The sequence below is a fragment of the Montipora capricornis genome, chromosome 6 (assembly GCF_036669925.1).
Source record: "Montipora capricornis isolate CH-2021 chromosome 6, ASM3666992v2, whole genome shotgun sequence".
In the NCBI taxonomy this organism is placed as follows: Eukaryota; Metazoa; Cnidaria; class Anthozoa; order Scleractinia; family Acroporidae; genus Montipora; species Montipora capricornis.
In genome coordinates this window covers 72,291,548-72,311,547 of record NC_090888.1, presented here as the reverse complement: position 1 = coordinate 72,311,547, position 20,000 = coordinate 72,291,548, and the positions used below count along the sequence as shown (strand labels likewise).

At 38.5% G+C, this 20,000-nt stretch overlaps 2 protein-coding genes across 2 annotated transcripts in view; both read right to left on the bottom strand.

Annotated features, from left to right (window-relative positions):
- The window catches only part of LOC138050841 (uncharacterized), a 5,254-nt gene extending 3,584 nt beyond the window's left edge, over nt 1-1,670 (bottom strand). The window contains exons 1-2 of the mRNA XM_068897114.1: nt 1,533-1,670; nt 610-708 (exon numbers count right to left, since the gene is read on the bottom strand). Of these exons, the coding sequence (XP_068753215.1) occupies nt 610-708; nt 1,533-1,646 (213 nt within the window). The 5' untranslated portion in view covers nt 1,647-1,670. The remainder of the gene's footprint in view (nt 1-609; nt 709-1,532) is intronic.
- Nucleotides 1,671-2,654: 984 nt separating this feature from the next.
- Nucleotides 2,655-18,601, bottom strand: LOC138054452 (cartilage matrix protein-like). The gene is made up of 16 exons (XM_068900891.1): nt 18,416-18,601; nt 17,933-17,974; nt 17,809-17,850; nt 17,024-17,611; nt 15,118-15,159; nt 14,811-14,876; nt 14,435-14,476; nt 11,200-11,505; nt 10,400-10,459; nt 9,798-10,055; nt 8,739-9,032; nt 7,182-7,217; nt 6,215-6,477; nt 5,361-5,469; nt 4,941-5,091; nt 2,655-4,540 (listed from the first exon to the last, which is right to left on the bottom strand). The coding sequence occupies exons 1-15, from the start codon at nt 18,501-18,503 to the stop codon at nt 4,955-4,957; spliced, it is 2,373 nt and encodes a 790-aa protein (XP_068756992.1). The 5' UTR covers nt 18,504-18,601; the 3' UTR covers nt 2,655-4,540; nt 4,941-4,954.
- Nucleotides 18,602-20,000: the final 1,399 nt, after the last annotated feature.

Genomic DNA, 20,000 nt, shown 5'->3' with positions numbered 1-20,000 from the left:
TTACCAGATCTTCCTTCCGTATGACCGTGGAAAATCTGGGTACGAGATTAACCAAAGGGTACTTGTTAAAGATCCGAGAAAAATGCAAAATAGTTAATTTTGTCATTATCTACCCTAGTCAAAGAATTTTTTGTCTTCCCTTGCGTAGCTTATACTAGGGCTAAAGCTCACAGCCATCCTACGAAGCTGGCGGGTTTATCGCGGCGTTATTCAAATAGAGGGGGCCGCGAGTGGCATGGTGACGAGAAGTGTTGCTTCGCCGCTAATACCGCGAGAAAATATCCCCCCAGCTACACTGGCTAGCTCAGAGCCGAGTTGCTCGATGACCAGCGTTACTGTCACGGTAACATGAAGTACCTAGACATAATTAAATCGTAGTAGCGAGGACCAATGTTGTTGTTGCTGTGTTTATTGGGATTTCTGCTGCATTACACTTTACTGAATGTAACAAATACCATGACAACCGAAAGATTTTGAAATGGTTAGCGTTAACTAAGCTTCGAGCAACTCGGTTCCATGATGCATCATTATCCTTTGATAATTACATTTGTGGTGGTCCGGACTTACGTTTGATTCGATCGTGTAAGAGTACAGTCTCATCACACTTACCCTATAATCGGTTTGACAAGTGTAGAATGCATTAAAGCACTTCCATTTGTCCGGTTCCTCGTCTGATTTCATGCACACGTCATAGGTATCCAAGCATTGCTAGACAAAATTGGGATACATACTTATTAAGAACTTTCAAATGCAAAAATGATAACTAAGACATTTGGTATGGGGTAATGTCCCTCATCGATCAGATTGTGTTTGTTGCTTCATTTGTTTTAATCCTGTAGCAGCCTGAAAATTGTAGGCTTCATCAAGTTACTCGGCGATGTTTGCTAACGTACAAAAGCTGAGGGATTGTTGCCAGTCAATCCACACTCACTTAATTAGCATTTTAAAAAGATTCTCGACATTTAATTAATCTTCACCGTTCTTGTCATTGCAATTCCTTTCTCAACTGAAAACTGTTGGCCTGATGGGTGATGGAATGCTTATTTGCACCTGTTACGCATGAACGAGCATTTCTTTCAAAGCGCAAACCGCAAAGTTTTTACCATTTTTAATATAAGTCCACCGGATCAGGGAATATTTCCTCCTACAAAAGTTATAATTGTTAACGTTATTTATTATTGCCTTCTCGCAACTGGCAGACGACGATATCCCTTGATCGTGGAGAAAGTGGAAAAAAATTGTTCATTTTCATGAGATGGAATCACAAACCACTTTATCAAATACCTTGTAACACCCATTCGTGATGTCGTCGTCAGAGATCTTAGATTATGCTGGTAATTTAGCTTTTACAAATTATATATAATGCTACCACATTTCATGTCAATCCACCGAAACTCTTCCGGCAGACTTGGTGGTGTGAAGAAAACCAAGAGAAAACCGAATCTGGAACTAGTTAAGATGAGCGGGGTCGCAGAATTTAAGCCGTTCTTGCAGGGTTAGTGGCTATTACATTACAAGGCTGTTTAACTCACCGTATACGGGTGTTTGGTCGGTGATGGTGGCAGTGTATTAGGTGGTGGAGGCGGAGGAGGGTCTTGGGCCAAGGTGAGACCCACGCAGAAAATAAGGAAAAGACAAGTTTTCATGTTATCAATGCAAAGGCGACTTACTGCGATATGGTCAGTGCACGTAAGGGTAATGAATTTATAAATCCTCTTTTGGATTAAGTAACCAATCAGGAAGAACTTCAAGGATACTTCGTCATTCAAGTTGTTTGAAATCAGTTTGTTGCCATGGAAAAAAACGTCAAGTGGCTGTGTAACGCATACCGGGAAAGCAGGCTCCCAATCAATAAATAGGTCAAACAAGAATTTGTCCCTCCCAAGCATATTAAATTGCGAAATAACTGATAAGTGTACGATTTTTGTAAACAGTTGAATCAATAAATCTGAAAAATTAATATTATAAGTTGGGATGTCAGTTTCAGCACTGGCACTGTGCTTTGCGCTTCATTGGTTTTTTGCTCTTGTTTTAAATTTAGCTTGATTTGAAACATTACCTTCTTTAAAATGTGCTAAGTTGGTTTGTAATTGCCTTCTCTAACATAGAGTCGCGCGGACTGATCGATTGATTGGTTGAAATTGGTCAAATGAGTCAAGTAGGAAGAAAAACTTAAGTTGAAAAACTTATTTTATGTGTTTTTGAGAGTGTACTGCAAAATTTTGAATTCGCACTGAAAACGAAAAACGACACGATTGCCATCGACAAAAATACTTCGTTGGTATTAAGTAAATAATTATACAGGCTGAATGATATTTTTGTGCCTAATTTAAATGCAGTCACATCAAATTTTACATGTGCTGTTACATCGTCTCACATCTTTATTCACATTTTACTGCTTTGTAATACTTCCCTGATTTTTCATTCAAATGCGATTAGCTGAACGGGCTGGTAAAAAAGTATTGAACAACTCAAGTAAGATGAGTCTCCTCCAAGCAGAATCAACACAGGCGTTCAACTGAAAAAATAAAGCCTCACCATTGGTTGTTGTAGAGTTTACTCAATTAAAGTTTTTTTTTTTACATTTGAAGGACAACAACTACCAAAAAATTAAAGAATGAAGGTGTCTTTAGACAGTCGGACAGATGGGTAACGATATTTTATAAGAAACATTTAAATGTTTGTACACACTTGCAAGTGGCTAACTGATCTGGTATATATATTTTAAAATAAACGTATTTTCAGAAATATATAACATCGTATTCTGATTTATATCTCTGTTAACCGCCCATACTTTGAATTTTAGTTTCTTCTCAGTTTTCACTTAGCTGCTAAGGGATGTGAAAAAAGAAGAACAACAAATACCTGAACCAGTCTGAATATCCTACACAATGAAAAACATAACCCAGAACTTGAGATATTACTAATCATTATGTTCACAAGTGACCGTAGAGCGAATAAGAAACAGACGGAAAGTAGGAGAAGAAATTTTATTTCTTGTATTATTGTAATTATATTTTCCCATTTGAAATATAGAGCGAGTTTCAATCGAGTGTCGTAAAACCAAAACCAAAGTAATTACTTTAGCCAATCAAAAAGGGCGGAGACAATCCAGAAAACCAATCAAAACTCGAACTAATTACACGTAGCCGACACAAAGCGCGGGAAAATGTGCACGCCCGAGCCACGATTGGTTTTGGTTTCACTTCTGATTGGTTGAAAAAATGGCCCGAGAACTTTGACCCAATCACTGAGTGAAGTAATGCAAATCCAAAGCAATTCGCTAATTACTTTTGACACTCAATTGAATTTCGCTCTATCATACAAAAATCAGTTAGACCTAATTCCTAGTCTTTTCTGAAATGTAAATCACTTGATATAAAGTTTACTTTGAATTTGTAACCACTCTCATCTCCTCATAGCACAGCTGTATTTTGCAACGCAAATAGGAAGCCTTCGTGACAATAGCATTTCGGGTTCTTAATTAAGCGGAATGTGTAAGTGACAGAGGACCGTGGAAACTCATGCATATGAATTTACGAGCTGATATTGTCTCTCAAAGGTTACTAGTTGATATTTCTTTGCTCGTATACAAATTATAAACAAAAATAAAAAGGTTTTGTGAGAACCAACGGACAAAAACGACTGAGTCTCCTGCCCAAGGGATTAAATATTTTCATAACACGAAAGCGACAGCCAGCATTTTTCCAAGGAGAACGGGAGGTTTTCTGGAACACTACAGATATGTTAATGGTGTAGCAATGCCCCATTTGATGCGAATCAACAAAGACCACACAAAAGAGAACACAACAACAACAGAAATCGATAAATATATCTTTATCAACATTCGTCTGACATGCAAGGAAAGCTGCGTAGTCTCCCAACGAAAGCTGAACTTACTAGTGGCAAAGAAAAAGCCCTCTTGTGTTCGAAGTTATCTAATGCTGAAATGCTCACGTTTTCGCCTTTTATGTGCATGGGTGACGGCAAAGCTTAACGAGACTAACTTGAAATAAGATTTTCTTCTAGCTCTGCTACAGCTTAGTTTGGTTGGCGATTTTCAGTGGTATTAGAGGAAAATAGCGCAACCGTTTTCGAATTTTCTTGTTTGATTTTTTTTTATTTAAAAGCAAGACGATCCCTAGCCATTTTGTTACGATTTCCCCGCTAATTTTGGCCTTAACAAGAGTTCTAGTACCCAGTCTCACTAAGACTTCTATTCATCTACCTATGTTCTAAGCATCGTGACACGTGTTCGTTTTCCAAGATTAATAGGGCCATCATTTTAATACTTCAATTCAAACCTCAATTAAATATATAGACTATATATTATGACCATGGCTACTGACAACTTATTTCTACTGCGTCGACCGATGTTGGTTCGCAGTTTTGCTGTTTTCTGTCTGTGTTTTCATATGGAAAACAACGGGATCTGGCTTATATATTAACCACATTTCGTACATTCGCTTCAGTTTTAGTATAGAAAAATATTTCAACTCCATTCAGTTTTCCTTTTCCTCACTCTGTGATGTGCTTGGATCTTAAAAAATAAAAATAAAAATACTTTAAGTTGTGAACATTCAGTGCGTTGAGGGTTTTCCGATATAAACAACGAGAAGGTTGCAGGTGCCCCCCTCAAAAATTGCTGTTTTAGTCGCAACGATAAAATCATACGAATTCTTATGAAGGCAAATTTCAATCCTAAAAGTATCCTGATAAATATTATAATTGAGACCCAAAAGGTGACATCGTGAAAAATTCTTTCTCGTCATTTCATATTAACTGTATCTCCCCTGTTATATTCACCGGACAATTGGCTCACTTGTTTGACTCACTCAATTCAATAATATACCTACCCTATGGGGAGTTGCAGGATCAAACCAATACTTAGGGTCTTAATGAAACATACCATTTTATTCTCATTTTATTTCTTTGCTTACCCGTTTATTTCACGTCATCTAAAGCAGACTTGGCAGGACTTTGGGCAAACTCTTTGCACAGACTGTGGATCCATGATATCATTTCCTCTCTCACAGAGGTTACTCTTAGCCCACTGTTTACACAAATCGTGTCTATCCTTACAGTTAACACCTAAGAGAATATGACCGTACATAAATTTCCCAAACAGATTTGGACGATTCTTTGAATAGTCAGATCGATCGTGACCACAAAACGCGCAAGTAAGTAAGTACGGGGACAACAAATACAGAAAGAAGCGATAAGTTCCCTCCCCGTTTTCCCTACCATTATTCTTCTGCCCTTAACCCACATTTCCCCAGTGATATAATATGCACCGCATATCAAGTTGTAAATCTCTTAATTCTTTGTTAACTTTAAATCCAAGGCAATGAAAGACTTACTGTCATGGTGCCCATTTATGTTGTAGATAAACGATCTGTAGACGGCTCCCATGTCTTTCTTTGACCCTCGGAGATGTCGCAACCACGAATAAAGCTTACGCCTTATTCCCTAGGAACAGGATAGAGTTATTTAAAACGTCACAGTCTGGGCATTCACTTAATCCCAGTTCAAACGTCGAACTTTTCATGTACTCAAATGTAACGAACCTAATTCATTAAATAAAGTAGATGAAAAGATCGACGTTTGAATCAATTGAGTTCGACCTATCTAATTTGGGTCGACCCAAGAATTAAGTTCGAGTGGTTTACATGGGGAAATCGACAAATTAAGTTCGACGTTTGAATCAACCCTGTGAACTTTACTACTTGGGTCTACCCAAATAAGGATTTAAGTTCGGTACATGAAATGTTCGACGTTTGAACCGGGTGCTGAGTTGCTTAATTACCCAACCTCGTTCCCAGGGTCTCTTTGTCGATGAGAAGAGACCCTGGGAACGAGGTTGTTACTTACCTTGTTTGAACTGGGTCAAGAGACGAAGTTGTTGAGAATAGGTGCCAATGTTTATTAAGTAAAACGTTTACTGAAAAAGCTGAATTTCCCAGTTAGGCCTCACAAGAAAAGCTTCTCTCTTGAAAGCGTTGTTGCAGTGGCTTTTTTTCGAACGAGGTATTCTCCCAGCTTGTCAGTTTTATACTTGATTTTAAAATACAAAGCAAACGCCTATTTTTTAACTGGAAATTAATGGCAGCAAAAGGAGTCTAATAGTAGAAACCATGTTTTTAATTCAAAGAAATGACGTCTTTTGCATTTTGGTAAAAAAGAACTTGCGTTACTTTATCTTTGCAACAGATACCTCTTTGATCCTTGCTTTTTCGATTTCGTCCTTTTGATATGAATTGCTTGCATTGTTCATCCGCTCTTGTTTGTCCAGCTGTTCTAGCTGAGCCTTCAGGTTTTCTTTATTTTGATCAGCTTCGTTTTCATCGTTGGAATCTGAATTTTGTTCTACTGGTTTAATAGTCGGCAGGTGCTGTACTCTGTTTACTTTTGCGGCATCGATGCCCTGTCCCTCTATGCCTGAAGAGGAGGACGTACTCTTTCCAGACTGGTCATCAGCTAGAATATCAAAGACACACTTAGTCAAAGACAGAGTAAATATTTATGAAGCGACTGTAAAAGTTTTGTTGTTACCTACAGTAATGGCCAGGAAAAAATAAAATACACAGTCAAAATAAATAGAATGTTATAACGTTTTAACGTGCAACGCGCCTTACCGTGCGTGGCCACCCAACAAACTTTCACATTTGACAATTACGTGTAAATACGTCAACTCAAAGGCCCATGGAACGTTGTTCAACTTACAACTGTGCGAACTTTGCAAGGAGGCGTGACTGTTAATCAAATTCACACATCTTGATTGGCCGATAATTTGTAAAAAAGAACTTTGTTAGGTGGCCACGGTAAGGCGCGGTGCGCTGTAATAATGACAAAAATAGTAAAGTTCGTCATTCGATAACGGTTAGAGATAAGTAATTAATATAATTTACTTGACTGCTCTCATTAGGGATTTTTCAGGACCAATGCGGCAAATGAGAGAAATAAACTAAAATCGCAACTGGTGGAATTTAAGCCAGCTGAATATTTTCAATCTCAACCGAGAGGTTGCAGCGAAGATTATTCATAACGATCAACTCGAGGTTAGAGATGAAACTGGGGCGCCCAGACCAATCGGTCGTTTTTCGAATCAGACACGTATTCAAGTAACATTTTAATTTTGTTAACAACAAAGTAGTGCTTGCTTGATAACAAACATAAGGTACCTGAATTGGGTGATGGAATGAGCTTCCCGCCAACGGCTATGGTAAAAAAAAAGTGACATTTAAAATGAAGTGTATTATTGAAGTAGTTATGTAGAAAGTAATTCACTCCACTAATGGACAATGGATTATGATGCAAGTCTTAAAACTAATGAATTTCTTATTTACAGTGTTTATTGCTATTTCAAATGTGTGGATGTGTCGCAAAGCTTGTACGTTTAATCAAGTAACGATACTAATAACTAGATTTATTAGTATTAGATTTGTTAGTTATAACTAGATTCCCTGATCAGAGTTTTCTCTGTCCTTGTGTGGGCCCAATTCCATTAGTAGGACTAACGCTCACATGGTTCATATGGGGTACAAAACTAGCACTTCACATTCCACTCTAATAGTTAAGTCTGTTGAAATATAAGTGCTACACGGCCAACGTTTGCAAAAACGTAACCCCTCCTTGTACTTGTAGAAACTCATTATCGTGACATTTACGTCTTAAAATCCCACGACCTACTCCCGTCTGACCTTGTAGCTCAGTCGGTAGAGCAGCGGTCATGATCTAACCCGAACTTGGTCGTGGGTTCATTTCCCATCCTGGTCAGAGCTTTTCTCTGTCCAATTCCATTAGTAGGGTTAACGCTCACATGGTATATATGAGTAGTAAACTAGCACTTCACGTTACACTCTAATAGTCAAGTCTAATAACTAGAATCATGTTTTCCAAAAGAAGACTTTTTTTGCCCAAGGCTATTGGAGGTTTCAAACCGGCCTGATTTTCAGCCGGGACCGGCCAACGGGCTGAAATATCTTTGTTTAGTATAAATACACAGGTGATTAAACAAAATCGCGCGCTCTCATTGGCTCGCTATCACCTCGACGGACAAAATGGCTGCCAGTAGTCGTTTTGCCACTGTAAGTGAAGATGATTTTCGCGTTGAAATGTTTTTCTTTATCTTTTTTGAAATAATCACCTGTGTATTTATACTAAAACAATTATTCGCCTCAGGCTCAGTGATTATCGGTGAATATTCACCTCGACTTCGTCTGGGTGAATATTCACCGATAATCACTGAGCCTGAGGCGAATAATTGTTAAATAATCGCTATCAGTCCGGGCTGAAAAAGGAATGTGAGCATGTGCATCGATCATGTTTTCGCGTCTCAGTAAATTTGCGTTTTGCGCGCGGGCTGAAATTGAGCATGTAATCGCAACAAAATTTCAGCCCGGTGGGCGGAACGAAATTTCAGCCCTGGCTGAACAAAAAAACATGATCTGTGGATCCAAGATGGCCGCCATTTGGAAATTAACAACGTCATTGTTATGTCATGAGAATATACCATCGTGACGTTGCATTCCGTTATTTAATGAACACTCCATGTTACGTTTTCAGTTAAAACCAACAAAGTTTGATTCACGTACTCGCTACCAACGACCACAGAACCCTCCGTGGAATGCATCAAGTGATACTGAACACTGATTTAAACGATTCACTGTCTGCCGGATACGATTTTCCTTCTGATACACTACAAGTGCATCATGCAGGTAATAAGCAAAGGTTCTAACCTCTACACATCCGGAATGTTAGGAAGTGTCTGATCATAGGTAAGAGCTCAAACTTGGAGACAGCCATCACGTGATCTTTGGCAGGATGAGTTGCTATCTCTTTGAGTTGTGTGCCATCGAAATCTGGTCCAATCCCCACGCTCTCAATACGAACCCCTCGGTCTCTCAGCATACGAGATGGTGCAACAATATCATCACTTGACGCTGTGGTTGCGAGGACTAGGAGCAACTGGGGAATACTTGTTCTACCACTGTTCTGAAACCAGGTTGTTTTTAAACCAGTTAAGCTCGATCCTATTGCGATAATGTTGAAGAAAAAAAAAAAAACCAAACGTTGAGTCAATCAACCAACCATTTTCAATAACCAGCGAGAAGCTCTAATTAGGCCGGCTAAAGCAAAAGAATGCATTGCAAATGTTTTTCAATGTTCGTGAGTGCTTTGAAAAAGTTGCTGGCGTGTTTAAGAAGCACCGACACCTCTTTCAGCGCACTGATGAACATTAATTAAAAAAACATTCTGCTATTGGAAAACATTTACATGACGCACATAATTTGAGGAATAAAGATCTTCGAGAACAATTTAACGTTCTTAAGAAATGCCATAGGAAGCTGGAATACCTAAGTTACGAAATGCTTGTTACCAAAGACAAGAAACTGAAAACTCAATTTACCTAATTTTACATTCTTAATCGTATGCAACACTTTTTTCACCATCATTTTGTTATAAAATGAAAGCGTGCTCTAATTTCACGAATTTGAAAATGATGAGCGACTCATCGAAACGTCATTCTAACCTACCTTTGCTGATTCTTGTTCTTAATTGTTTATCTAAAAACTCCGTCATTACATTCCTCCGCTTTTACATTGACTCTGAATTATTTCCGCTTTTGACAGATTATAACGGAAATTCTGAGCTTTGCATTTTATGGTTAAAAACTCTCGCTTTGTTTAACCTTCTTGAGACAGTTACAAAAATGCAATAATATTGCAAAAAGAAATTCTTTAATTTGAACTCCACAGGAATACAGTTCTTTTGATAACAGGAAAGAAGTTTCTTACCCAGTAGAAATGGTCCACCATGGTATGCAATTCGCGATATTGCCGTGTTCAAGCTTGGTACGTCTTGAAAACCTTGAAAATCAAAGCCAATTTGTGGGCCTCTGGAAGCAGTGGCCACTGCTATATGCGCTCGACTACTGGAAACTGAGAACGAGCTGACCAGATTCTTAGTGAAAGCCAGTAACTTGGAAAAGTTATCTTTTTTAACTGAAGATGATCCATCAATCAGGATTCCAATGTCCGCCTTCGCTAAACATGCTAAGAAGTTAGAAGTAACCAAGTGTGAATAATGGCTTATTGGAAGTCTAGTTACAAAATTGGGAAAAGAAGTTTGAACACGATATCCAGATGGTGAGTGCACAATGATATAGATTTCCAGCCCGAGGCGAAAAAGATGATAAGTCTAAACAACTTGAAAGAACTTAAAAGCGAAGAAAATTTGGCTAATTAATTTACCAGTCCATTGCCAGACTCAATCTGGGCAGTCATTTTCGAATCTCTTTTCCGAACAATGACTTTAAGATGGATGGCTGGATATACCCCGTGAAAATAAGAATAAATATAAGATTCAAATTACGAAGTCTTTATTTAATCGGACTTACTCTTCTTCAGAGATTTCTTCTCTCCTATTTGTTTCCTAGAGACTGGTGGGCGTATTCTGCCTAAAAACGGGATATGGTTGGTTAAGAAAACATGATCAGCAATTGCAGATTCGTGACAATTTGTAGGTAATTTTGCATGGAAAACGAAACTCCGATCACGTAACAGAAAAACAGAACATTTTAAAGCCCTAACTACAAATTGTCACGAATCTGCAATTGCTGATCATGCTTTCATAACCAACCATAGCATTAAGTGGGGTCATTTTGAAATATTAGCAACTAGTCGATCAGACATGCATTGTAAAATTAAAGAGTCTCTCAGTTTATCCGTGATCTAAAGCCAGTCTTAAATGAAAACGTTGGCAGTGGGAAACTATATCTCTACTATTAGCATATTTCTTGTCGTTTTATGTCAATCAATTTCGTTAGTTCCCAGTCCGTACAGTTGTATTTTTGAATTTAAATTTATCTGTAACTGAATAATAATCACTTCTGATGATGTATGTTGTAACATACGAAACGTTAAGGTTACAAAAAAGCTAGCTACAACTGTAAAATGGTCTATTAGTGTAGCGTAGTTTAGTTTCATGCTCTCGTCACCATAGCAGAGCCAGAATCCTGAGCAGAATTAGCACATTACATCACAGACCGTGAACTGACAAAGTGACTTATCATATATGGGCAAAATTACTGAATGCTGATTGGCTGAGACGGAGTTGGTAAACCAGAGTAGCATCAGACTTTGCCTGAGAATCAATTATCTGTTACCATTATTACCAAGTTAAAAACGTAATTCTTACCGTTGGGGTTCTCTGAGCTATTATCAACTAAATAGCCCGAAGAGTGCATTAAATCCCCAGCGTCAACTGCTGCATTCTTAGCATTTCTGGGCATATCTTCCCCGCTGGCTGAATCTAAGGTTTCGTTGTCCATTTCAGTTGTCTCTTTATTCGACTCCTCTGCTTCTGAAGGGATATCAAATGTGTCTACGTGAGATGTACTCGTTTTGGTCACCGCGTCTTGGAAGTCGGCATCATCTCTTGCCATGTTCTGTGCCATCCTGGTGCCTTGATCAACAGTGTCAGCTTTTTGGTTTGGCTGTGACCCTGTAAAGCAAAGTATCTTATCTGTATTTTTGTTTCAAACAGGTAAAAGAATGGTGAAGGGCTTCGCCAGCAGTTTTCTTACCTGGTTATCTGGAACCGTTAGGGAACAAGGAAGTACTAAATTTTACTATTCAAACTTTTTATAACATCGCGGAAAGTAAACATGTATAATACAAAGTGACATCATTGAGAAGAGGAAATTGAAACGCTCGACGATGATGACGACGATGAAGACAGCGATGATGATGATGATGATTATTATTATAATGATAATAATTATTATAATTTATGATAATGTTGATGATGACGATGATTATGATAATCATAGCTAAACCCAGAATTTTAGTAGTGGAACATTGCTAAGACTGTCCCGATTGCGTTATACACTTTTTGCGGGAGCGCTTTTCTTAAATTGGAGCAAAAACCTTGGATTCGGAATTGAACACAAAATACTTCACGGTTGAACGAGCCTGATTATTACGCCGAGGTTTGATGTAAAGAAATTTGAAATCATGTCATTCTTCAAAATATATTTTACTTAAGTTTTCTTTTGCTTGAAAAACGCTTATGTTTTACTTTATGATCACGGAAGACAAAACCTTAATACAAATAGCAAATTCATAAAAATCTCGACAGGAATGTTACAAAATGCTTAGCCATTTTTAAGCACTCTCTCTAAATTTTGGAGATTTTTTTTTGAAAAATGGAACAAAATTTGAGCCTCTTTTGCGCATGTCCCTAATTAAGTGCACGGGCATTTCAATAAGCGTCACGAAGTGTCCCCTTGCTGTTTTCTCCAACTTAAACATCCCTCGTGTCGTGGAATACAGACAAAAAACGTCACAAAGCGTCCCCCAAATGCTGCTCTTTAAGTAAAGATTAACTGCGTTCACCGTACTTTTTTTGCGATTGCTCCCGGAACTTGAAACTTGAATCCTTGCACTGTGCATTTGACCGCAAATTTATCTCTTTCATGCAAGGTTTGTCTTTGGCCCCTTGAGGAGTTTCGGATAAACCAAAGGCTTGTCTGGTTGCAAATACATTAACGTTCTTAAATCCTTCGTCAACAGCAGAAATGCCACTTTGAAAAACCCCTTGCTTTGTCAAAAACCGGCATTCGACTTGATTTACTTTCATTGTTCATTTCAGTTTACAGTGTCCCCAATTAGCGCTCCAGCGCTAGAACGACTAGACACTTAAATAAAGTTCCTTTCCTTTTATGTGTTTCCTGGACTATCATTCTGTTGAGGAACGCTTGTCAATTCTCTTTCTCAGCTATTCTCAAATTTTATTTTCTTAGATTGTGGAACTGAGAAATCCTGTGTTTACAGTTTTTGACTTAGCACTCTCACATTCTAGCAATTTTTTAATGTTCAATAAAGAAAGAAAAAAAAAATATACAAAAGAACGACGAAATAAAAGTTCAAAGTTCATCACTCGGATTTTATCACTAGAAAATACAAAATGCCAATCCAGCGTGAACATGAACACTGTTAAGAAATACCAAGAATGAGCTGCATTGAACCTAACCTGGCCTAAGTTTGTGAAATGGAATTTTTGGGGCTATCTTTTTTGTCCTAGGTACTTGCTTTTGCAAAAGCCTTCGCAAAAGTGCGTCCATGCCTCCACAAAAATGTTTGTTGTAAATTTGAGCAACCACTTTGCTCGCTATCTTAACAATATCATTAAAATCGCTGTTATAAACATATTTCGAAGCTGGAAAACTTGCAATTTGTTCCAGCTGAGCCAGCGAAACTTTGGATCCCAATCCAACAGCGAAGACTTCAACGTCACTCTTTTGAAGTACCTTAGCAGGTTTCTTTATATCATCGACAGATTTCCCATCAGTCAACAAGATCACTATGTGAGGTACGTCAGATCTTCCACTTGTATTGATGACTAAATCTTTAACATCTTTCAGTCTTTTGCCGAATTTTTGATCCCCGTATGGAAGAGGAATCATTCCCATGAGAGCCAACAAGAGTGGTTCCCTGACGATTCTATTTAAGTCTACAACAGCGTAAAACGTCCGACCCTCGACGACGATTCCAACTTTCGTTCGCTTGCTTGAGACGTCAAATGCGTGGGTGACGTATTTCATGAACAAAATTGTTTTCTGCCAGTTTGCAACACCCATCTTTCCAGTACTTTCAACTAGAAACACCAGATCCACCTTGTTTGTCCGTGGACCTGCGATGCAATAGGGAGCTTTAGTAACGACGAAGGCTACAGCTACGAGAACGTCACAAAACGCAACAGCACTCTGACTGCTCTTGCGCATGCGTCTAACATCTTTGTGAATTTTTACCGCACTATGCCAAATAACAACAAGAAATGGTATTAGCTAGTAGGTTTGTGAGGAAATTAGGTTCATGGATGTTGCCTCAGTTCCAGTTTTACTTCGACCTTATTTACAATGATTCTCACTCACGGTTCTTGCACACATTTGAGATAGCAATTTTTTTTATTTAAGATAAAGCCCCCGTAGCTGTTGCCGTCATCGTTGCAGTAAAAGCTCCCTAATTGACTTTGTTGGAATCTGCAATCATTAAGACTACAAAGAAACAGTATCGACTATTTAGGGGGCTTGCCGTATTGACCGCGCGACAGCGAGGTCAATACAGCTAGGCCGAGGTTTGAGATTTTCAGTGTAACGACCTAACGGTCGAGGTTATTAAGTTGTTTTTTATATGCATGGCTAACAGAACGGTTCTAAAAAAGAAAAAGGTAATTTGCATAATCCATCATTGGCCCGTGGGCATTACGGGAGAATAATGCCCTAGCGCTTAGTTGCTCTTAGCCAATCACAGAGCGTGTTATATCGGCTAGAAACCCTATCCATGTAATAAATACTGAATTTTTCTCACGGCGGATATGTTTTCCTGGTGTAAATCAAAAAGGGTAAGCAAACCAAACGAAATGGACTGACCTTCCTTCGTTGATGATTCTTTCTTGCCTGGCAACGGTAGTCCTGTAGAGGGAAACGACGAAGGTTTGAGAAGTATTTTACTGTGAATTTACAGAGCTTCAAGACGTGCTCTTAAAAAATTCCTGATACTTGCTTGTTGTTCTAGGACTGGGCTGGATGTCCTCGAACGCTGTGCGAGCGGCTCCATGCATTTGAAAGCCAACAGCAACAAAAATTACTCAATACGAAACTGATTCCTTGAACCTTAACTCCAACAGTTAACAAGGTCATGGATGATGTCATGATTTCAATAATTATGTGGCTATCCTGTATCCTGCGTATAGATTTCTGGGTTACAAACGGTCTAGATTAAATTTAATGAAGGGAAAAATCTTACCAGGGGATGTAACATTAACATTGTTGACATGGGCTGTTGCAGCTCCCGGTTCTTCATCTGGATTCACTGAAACGGGAAAAAACACATCGCATTCAACCATTTCAAAAATGCAGTTTAAAGGCAAAACTTCTTGAAGAAAACCCATTTTAACTGTCGATTTCAGGAGAAAGATAAAAACGGGTTCGGTACACTATGTTAAACATGATCTATGGTCGAAAATCAGTTCCAGAAGAGCTTGAAAGTGGAGCGAGTGCTAACAGGACGAAAAAGTTCAACAGCGATAGTTTTTGCTCTGTCTAATACTTACTTTGATTGTTCTCGTCATTTGCCATGGTCAGCTCTGTGGGTGCTACGTAAAAAAATCATGAGATGATAAACATTGATATTCGCTTGTGCTATATACAAGTTCAGGGCGGGTCCATGGAAGGACGTTTTCTCTTAACCTTCAGGGGCACCCAACGACCAATTTGTTGTAAAATGAATGTATTATAGCCCAGTTAATGAAAATAAATGTTATTAAGGCATTTTCAGGTGTTTTTCAGTGTTGCTGGTAAAACATTGTCTGTTCCTTTTTCCCAGCAAGACACACAAGAAATTTCCCAGCCAGCTAGATAAAATTGGTTGGTTTCCCAGCCAGCCGATCAAATTTATTTCCCAGCCAGGAATTTCGCGCACTTTCAAATTCCTCGATCCAAAACGACTGAACAAAAGCGACAAAACCGGGACAAAACTGTTTTTTTCCGCAAGCGCAATCGCTCTGACCAGCCGTCGTATGTTTGGGAGAGGGAAGGGGTTCTTTTTTTTTTTTTAGTCGTTCTCAGTCTTCAGAGTTTCTACAGCCAGCTCGGATTGAAATGCTAGAAAAAGTCAGTAATTCCCAGGCAAAACCTCTATCAATACCAAAATTTCCCAGCCAGCTCATCGAAACACCTGTATTTTTGCCAGCCAGCAAGATTCCTCTGGGGAACAGATAATGTGAGGAACAGATTCGTTGGGTGCCCCTGAACCTTTATTTAAGTGTCATAGAAATTCCAGTATATAACTAACAGTAACTGGAGACACCACACAAGCCTAATAAAATGTAGTGAAATTACCGTATTTTAAGACTTTACAATACAAATGTTTTATGTACTATTAGCTTATTAGCAAAAATAAAATGATGTAAATAGCTAAAAATCAATGAAAAATCATGAAATGCAACGAGTTACATCAATGACAAGAGGCACCACATATTCGACCAGCAGGCGTGAATCCAGTAAGGAGATACTTATTCACAAAGTTCAAAATTCTTTTAACTTGGTGTGTTTATTTTATTGATGGTCAGTTTGGGCCATAGCAATGAGCTAAGGTATCTTTCGGTTGGCTGACTTGCGTATTTTTACTCTTGTAAAGGCTGCATTCAGTTTCAAATTTGTAATTTTTAAATGATAATGATCGGTTGCATGACTATTAATCCTCTTTGGTTGAAATGTTCTCGACATATTGTCATGACACCACATGGTGTCTTACTTTGTTCATAAAAATTAGGATTCCTTTTAACCGGCTTCTTTCATTTAATGTAATTAAATTAGCTCTCTTTAAAAAAGTTCTCATAAGAGGAAGACTTGTTCTGGTATACTACTCGAAGTCTTTCTATGTTACTCTAAATGTCCTGATACATAAGATTAGCATATACCAGACAAGTGCAAAGTGCGTTCGCACGAGATATTTAGCTTGAGGTGGATCAGTTTCCCGAGCCGCGAATCGCCGAGGCAAATATCTACCATTAGTCACCGACAATGAGGTTGACAGTTGTTTTAGTATATATTCTAAAACTGTTTGATAATATAGCACGAGAAGATGATTTAACTCATTTCTTACTGCAACGATTACAATGATATTTTTGGGTGCAACTCCACAGGGATTTTCTCGGAGGTGAATTGCAAAGAATATTGGGAGTTGGAGTACTCAATCAAAACGCGCTTCAACGCTATCCACTGTTTAACTAATTACTAACGTCTCGGAGGCGATTTGTTAAACATCTGATTCACTTCTACTACTGTAACTGTTAGCTTGTGCACCCATTCCTTGAGTTGTTGTCCTTAGCTCGCCCCGAAGGATTACTAAATCCTAAAAAATGTGTTCCGTGACTAAACTGCTAAGGACAATGTGTAAATGTAAGACTTGTAAAATGTTATTTAAATCAACAGAAAACTAAGAGGATTGTCTCTAACCTTGACATAGTTTAGGTGCCAGTTTTGCAGCCAGAGATCCAAGATGATCGTAATCTGAGAAGAAAGTCTTTTGTGCATCTGAAGCTATGTCGCTCATTTCCATGGGATCTGTTTTTGATTCGATTCCCACTGTATAGATGTTGACACCCGCCTCTCGCAGCGCATCCACCCCAGGTTGCAATATGTCCTCGGACTTAATTGTTAGCAACACAATTAATGCCTTGGGGATCCCTGCTCGGGCGCTTTTGTCAAACAATTGTTTCTTAGTGAATAAAAGTGCCTGACCAACATTGTTTCCTCCATCTGGTGTTTTGACTTCTTCAATAGCTTCAGATAACTTGGGCATGTTAAAATATTCATTGAAGTCGAACGCCATAGATGGTTTCTTGCCATAAACAACAAGTCCAACATGTGTTCCTGAATCGGAGACCTTCATTTTTTCAGCTGTCTTCTTGACAAATTCCATTGCCTTCCTGAAAGACCTCTGTCTTACTCCCGAAGGTTGATCGTAGCAGCCCGACACAAGGAATCCAAGTTCCATGACTGGTATTTTACATGCGTGGTTATCGTCAAAAAGTTGATCTTGAGCTTGTGTAAGATAAGAATAATAGTTAACTCTTGTCTAAATTGTTGAACACTTTTTTAGTCATTCAGGTCGACGGGCAACATTCAGAGAATCTTAGACTGCGTAGAGAAAGAACAGATAGATTTCTCGCATCTTTTGCAGAAATCGAAGCAGTCGTAATAAGATATTGAATTTGTAAATGAATGGAAGGTCGTCTTACCCATCGAATTGGTCACTCCTTGTGTGCCATTTATTTCAGGGCCTAGAAATAAATAAATTAAAAATCTCTAAAAGATATTTTAGCGTCAACCAGCTGCAATTTAGGCCAAATATAGTCATATTACCTATTCCGTTGACGGTTTCCTCTGTCTCATTGAGTTCAAAGCCTAAAATACCAGAAATAATAGCAGTATGTTAGCTACTAATCGTGCGGTAATTATAAGAAGGCAGCTCCATGAGTGCACAAGCGAAGAGATTTCAATTCAGTTGTACTTTTAACACATTCTGTGCTATTTGGAAGATTTTCAAATTGGTAATTGATTATATAAGTAGGTTGCAAAGTGTCAAATACAAGTGAATAATCCGATTACAAGAAAAGAATATACGAAGCAGACAGAATTTTGAAATAAACGAATTTGTTGCAAGGAGTTTGAAATTGCAATCAAATCAATCTGTATCAAGGAAAGAAGCCAAATAGTCGGCTGGAACTGTTTGAGTTAATGTCACTTTCACCAATCATTGATATACTTTCGGTAGCAAAAGGTGCAGCGCCCTTAGACTTATTAATTACTCCTTCAATGTCAAAAGGTAAAAAATTCACAGCAAACCTGACGTCAAAGAGGCGATTAAAATTGCCAGAGTGTAACAGCCACAAACCAAACGTCGGTTACTAGAGATCACTAATTTCGAAGACATGGTTTCAAAAATCTTTCAACACAACACGAGAAAGCTATCTCGAATTAGCTCATAGTGCTGATTGGAACATTTTCTCTTTGTCTGAAAAAAGAAATTGTTTAAGTCTGCAAACAAAAGAACAGGAAAACTTGACCAGTCGTGTTGAAATATTTCAAGACTGGCGCAAGATAGTGTTTGGAATTTTCTCTGCAAAGCAGCAACCTTATTGGCAAACAGTTAAGGTCACCAACAACACCTGTTGATGTTTGCAAAATAGTTTCTTTTAAGTGGTATAAAATGGAAGAATTGGAGGGTCGTTGCGAGAAAGGTGATGAAAATGCAAAATTTCTTACTTGAATTTGATACATCACCTTAAAAATGCGACTCTTTAATAAATTAATTTATTTATTTAAAACAGCTATATTTGGCAATGATTGCAAAGCAAAAAAGGTGTCCACAGAAATTTTCGTGGAAATTACATTCTGTCCCAAAATAAACCAAGAACAACCAGTTATGGTCTTAGTTCTTTTTTCTTATGTATCAGCCTAGTTGCGGAATGCGCTACCTGATTTTATTCGTATCACTAAGTTTACTGGTTTCAAAAGAGAATCCAGGGCCGCATTTTGTACAGCGGCTTTTCTTTTTAATTAATACATCTTTAAATATTATGTATTTAGAATGTATCTATATATGCTATGTACTTTAGCTGTAAATGTAATGTCTCGAAGATATTAGCTCTTGTAGTTATTCTGAAATTCGAGATGAAATAAATTCTCTGCATGCATGTATGTATGTTACCTTTAACAGGGCGCGTGCGCACACTTTGTAATCTGCGACTTCAGTGCTTACCATATGACAGGTAAAATGACTTTTCCCTTGTATATTTAAGCCATCCAATTCTTATGATAAATTGACAAGGGCGGTTTGGAGCTGTGAGTAGGCGTGGGATTTGTCTCATATGGCTTAGGGGCCGACATATCTCTCCCTCAATGCCGTACCGGGAGGCGAGGTCGGTAGCAGAAAGCAGCGAAGGGCCAACTGCGTCCAAAAGCGATCGCACGGGCCGAAATCCCGGGATGACTCGTTTGGTACGACGCTCCAGGGCCATGTTTGGAGGTACTGCGTTTTTCTCTCTTGTTCAAACATTCCGTCCGCGCATGCGTAAATGTTCTGGCTCTCCGATACCTAGCCTACCAACAAAATTAACATGCTGCATGGTTTTTACCAGGAATTGACATTTCAGTTGATTCTACAGCCATAAACGTAACGTAAGAACCGTGCGGGTCTGACAGGTGGTTTCGTATGAGCGAAACTTTGAAGGGTAACCTTTAACATGTAAAACTGAATTCTGCTTGCTAATAATTGTACCACTGTAATGAAAAAAATTAAATTCCTCTATTTAAAAACGTTTCGTGTTTCGCTCAACTTGAAATTCCCGGGAAACGGACCTTAATGTAAAATCCCGACCAAAAACCAGCCAATCAGATTGTTTCATTTAGCCTGAGTAATAGGTTGATA